Raw genomic sequence first — 4,599 nt, forward strand, 5'->3', positions numbered from 1 at the left:
ACAGCACCCCAGGGACCCAGATTCGATTCCAGCCTTCGGCCACTGTCTGTATGAAGTCTGCATGTTCTAACCGTGTCTGTGTGGACTTCCTCCGAGTGGCATGACTTTCTCCCTCAGTCCAAAGATGTGCAGGTTAGGTGGATTGGCGATGGGGAATGCAAAGGTTAGGGGGATGAGATGCAGGGGTGCGCTCCAAAGGGTCAATGCAAGGTTGACGGGCTAAATAGCCTCTATGTGCCCTGTAAGGGATTCAAAAACTCTGCCTAGTAATGTGTTAATGTTATCTTTTGTAAGAATGTTCTCCACTATAGACTGCACAACAGTGAGACTTTTCAACTGCAAAACAGCTCTGCCATCAGAATTGAAGAATAGCCAACCTGGTTGCCTCATATGTATCGCCAACAGCATAAAAGGGTGCCAGGTCATTGTATTCATCAAACACTCCCCACCGAAGGTGAGCCCATTCATGGACTAATACACTACCTGTAAAAATAGAAACATTCATGACAACAACACCTATTTCACTCAAAGCTAAATGGTACATTTGGAATACTGTGTTCAATTCTTGCCTCCCTGCTTTCTGAAATGTGAGGTGAAACTTTAAAAGGTTCAGCAAAGATTTACAACAATGCTGCCAGTGTTGGAGGGTTTGAGCTATCGGGAGAGGCTGAGGAGGCTGGGACTGTTTTCCCTGGAGCATCGGAGGCTGAGGGATGGACTCATAGAGGTTTATAAAATCATTAGGCACATTTACAAAGTTAAAAATCACACAACACCAGGTTACAGTGCAACAGGTTTATTTGGAAGCACTAGCTTTTGGAACACTGATCAAAAGCAGCACTCCGGAAGCAAGTGCTTCCAAATAAACCTGTTGGGCTATAATGTGGTGTGTGATTTTTAACTTTGTACACCCTAGTCCAACACTGGCACCTCCAATCATGAGGGGCATGAAAGGGTAAATAGTCAAGGTCTTTTCTCCTAGGTGGGCAAAACTAGAGGGCATAGGTTTAAGGTGAGAGGGAAAAGGCTCAAAGTAACGTAAAAGGCAACTTTTTCACACAGAGTGTGATGTGCGTATGGAATGAGCTGCCAGAGGAAATGGTAGAGGCTGGTACAATTATAACATTGAAATTGGATCTGGACATGTGTATGAATAGGAAGGGTTTAGAGGGATATGAGCCAAATGCTGGCAAATGGGACAAGATTAATTTAGAATATCTGCACATCCCTATAACTCTAAATATGACTCAACAAAGTAAGGCTTTGATCAATTTCACCAAGCTAATAACAAATGCGAGTGTGTTTCCAGTGAAAGTGGAAGGGATTATAGTCAACTGCACAGATGGAAGGAATATCCTGTAAAGTTGTTACCTCTTTCACCATAAACTTGGATCAGAGCGTCATCTCGCATGAAGTTTTGGGTAAAGTGAATGTACCGGCCCTTGTCACCACATTGGCCATACTGCAGAGTGTGTCCAAAACTAGAGGGCATAGGTTTAAGGTGAGAGGGAAAAGGCTCAAATGTAACGTAAGAGGCAACTTTTTCACACAGAGTGTGATGTGCATATGGAATGAGCTGCCAGAGGAAATGTTAGAGGCTGGTACAGTTATAACATTGAAATTGCATCTGGACATGTGTATGAATAGGAAGGGTTTAGAGTGATATGAGCCAAATGCTGGCAAATGGGGGACTAGATTAATTTAGAATATCTGCACATCCCTATGACTCTAAATATGACTCAATAAAGTAAGGCTTTGATCAATTTCACCAAGAACAAATGCGAGTGTGTTTCCAGTGAAAGGGGAAGGGATTATAGTCAACTGCACAGATGGAAGGAATATCCTGTAAAGTTGTTACCTCTTTCACCATAAACTTGGATCAGGGCGTCATCTAGCATGAAGTTTTGGGTAAAGTGAATGTACCGGCCCTTGTCACCACATTGGCCATACTGCAGAGTGTATGGGTCATCTCCATACTGAGTATGTGGGTTAGCAATGATCACATTAGCCTAGAAAAAGATAAATAGAGGAAATAACATCAGGGAATAAGATCATCCCCAAACTACTGTTAAATATAAACTGCAAAAGCATGGATACAAAGACAGTAAAGCGAAAAAATAATTATATGTAAGAGAAAGCTGGACGGCCTATGTTTGTTTGAAATTCTAAGGAAACAGAATACATTCTTTTTAAATTGTCCTTATAAACAGTGGACACACATATGGGCAATAATAAAATGGTGTAGGTTAGATGGGCATCAGATTAATTTCACAGGTCGGCGCAACATCGAGGGCCAAAGAGCCTGTACTGAGCTGTAATGTTCTGTGTTCTATGTTCTATAAGCCAATGTGCATTGGGCCAGTCAGCAATGTCAAAGGTAAAGCAGGAAGTATTTTCTAAACACTGTCTTCAATCATTTGGTTAAATAAAATAAAGGACAGATCGTTAGAGATGCAATTGGCAATTTTTCACAAAGTCGTGTTAAAATATATTTAAGAGTAGATCAGCGTGGATGATAGAATTCCACATGAAATGGGAATAAAGTAGTGGAACAATACCATTATTTCAGCTTTTACCTTTTCATAAGACTGGGTGCTCGGTCTCTGATAGTGGGGCTGTGAACTCCAGGTGATGGGCAATAGGATTTTCACATCTCGGAAATAAGCTCGATGTTTGGTGGCTTTGTACAAGAAGTTTGAAGCTGACCTCACCATTTCCTAAAAGAACCACAGGTGTTGTGAAAGTTTTTAATCATTGTACTCTCACGCAAAATTGGCAACAACTTCTTCAGCATATAAAATATTATCAATATATTTCATAGACTTTAAAATTTACTTTGGGTAGGGGAAGAATGGTCAGCATTAATAAACTTATACTGCAACTTTTCTGTACAATCTGACATGGCAAAATGCCTCTTTACACTCAGCAAGGAATTGTAAAACAAAATTTGGCCACATAATGGAATGTTAAGAGATAATCTCAGGTTATAGTCCAACGGATTTATTTAAGGTGCTAGTGGTTGGACTGGGGTGGAGAAAGTTAAAAATCACACAACTCCAGGTGAGAGTCCAATTCGTTTATTTGGAAGTACAAGCTTTCAGGACGCTGCTCTTTCATTAGTTGAATTCTCTTCACCTGATGAAGGAGCAGTACTTCAAAAGCTTGTGATTTTAACTAAACCTGCTGGACTATAACCTGGTGTTGTGTGACTTCTGACTTTGACTGCCCCAGTCCAGCACCGGCACCTCCATATCACATATAAATGAATTTTTTTTTTGTTCTGCACTCACACTCACAGTTCAGCTCTGGGTGAAATTGGAAGGGGAACAAAACAGTCTTCTTTCACCATTGTAAAGGGGGACCAGCTCATTGCTACCCAGTATCATCAGTAAAGATTACCAAACTGACCCATATTCCCAGTGTGGAAATTGTGGTAAATCACAATGTAAGAATGATGTGGAGGAGCCAGTGTTGGACTGGAGTGGACAAAGTTAAAAATCACCGAATGCCAGGTTATAGTCCAACGGGTTTGCTTGGAAGCACTAGCTTTCGGAGCGCTGCTCCTTCATCAGGTGTTTGTGGAGTATAAGATCATAAGAAACAGAGTTTATAGCAAAACATTTCAGTGTGATGGAACTGAAATGATATAGTACATAAACCTGGATTGTTCATTATGCAACAACGCAAAGTGGCCAAGCAGAGGCTGAGAGCCAAGTTCAATAACCACGGGGATGGCCTCAACCGGGACCTTGGGTTCATGTTACACTACAGCTGACCCCACTGCACTATACACTCTCTCACACGCACACTCTTACACACTCACAGATCCTCTCTCATAGACACGCTCTCTCTCTCATACACACACATATACAAACCTCACAGTCATATCCACACACATGCCGTCTCACGGGCCTATACTCCATCACACCCACACGCACACTTTACCAAGCTTTCACACACGCAAACACATGCTCTCTCACGTGAACCCACCTTCACACATGCACACTCGCATGCACACACTCACTCTCTCTCTCATGCATGCACGCACCCTATAAGACTATGAGGTGAATTTGTATTTGCAGATATATTCTATTTTGCTCAAAAAATTGACAATCTGCAGGCAGTCAATACATGTAATATTTTGTAAATTCCACTTTGGAAAAAGAACCAGTCTAACTCAACTGGGATACGGACAGACTCTGACCTCATACCTTTCATGCATTGTCTGAGCTGAGATGTCACCTTTTGTTATAAAACCTTAAGCTATCTTGAGAAGGCGAAATAAACCTATAACCGAGTGTTGTTTGATTTTTAACAACATAAGAAGGCATTTGGTATGTTTTCCTTAATTGGTCAGCGCATTGAGTATAGGAATTGGGAGGTCATGTTTCGGCCATACAGAACATTGGTAAGGCCACTTTTGGAATACTGCATGCAATTCTGGTCTCATTGCTCCCATAAAGCTGTTGTGAAAATTGAAAGGGTTCAGAAAAGGTTCACAAGAATGTTGCCAGAGTTAGAGGGTTTGAGCTATAGAGAGAGGCTGAATAGGCTGGGGCTAATTTCCCTGGAGCGTCTGAGGTTGAGGGGTAACCTTAT

General features: G+C 41.6%; 1 protein-coding gene across 2 annotated transcripts; it reads right to left on the bottom strand.

The window, feature by feature from the left end:
* Nucleotides 1-340: 340 nt before the first annotated feature.
* LOC122546082 (calcium-activated chloride channel regulator family member 3-like) lies at nt 341-2,716 on the bottom strand. Of its 2 annotated transcripts, XM_043684915.1 has the most exons (4): nt 2,577-2,716; nt 1,937-2,009; nt 1,372-1,449; nt 341-483 (listed from the first exon to the last, which is right to left on the bottom strand). In XM_043684915.1, the coding sequence occupies exons 1-4, from the start codon at nt 2,712-2,714 to the stop codon at nt 356-358; spliced, it is 417 nt and encodes a 138-aa protein (XP_043540850.1). In that variant the 5' UTR covers nt 2,715-2,716; the 3' UTR covers nt 341-355. The 2 variants fall into 2 exon arrangements, with proteins under 2 accessions (XP_043540850.1, XP_043540849.1); XM_043684914.1 differs by lacking the exon at nt 1,372-1,449 and having other exon boundaries at nt 1,859-2,009.
* Nucleotides 2,717-4,599: the final 1,883 nt, after the last annotated feature.

The sequence above is a fragment of the Chiloscyllium plagiosum genome, unplaced genomic scaffold, assembly GCF_004010195.1.
Source record: "Chiloscyllium plagiosum isolate BGI_BamShark_2017 unplaced genomic scaffold, ASM401019v2 scaf_90682, whole genome shotgun sequence".
Lineage (NCBI taxonomy): Eukaryota > Metazoa > Chordata > Chondrichthyes > Orectolobiformes > Hemiscylliidae > Chiloscyllium > Chiloscyllium plagiosum.

Coding starts and splice junctions, on each gene's coding strand:
- LOC122546082 (XM_043684915.1), bottom strand. CDS start 2,714: ATGGTGAGGTCAGCTTCAAACTTCTTGTACAAAGCCACCAAACATCGA. Junction 2,010..2,576: donor GCACCCAGTCTTATGAAAAG/GTAAAAGCTGAA, acceptor ATCTTTTTCTAG/GCTAATGTGATCATTGCTAA. Junction 1,450..1,936: donor TCTGCAGTATGGCCAATGTG/GTGACAAGGGCC, acceptor ATGGCCAATGTG/GTGACAAGGGCCGGTACATT.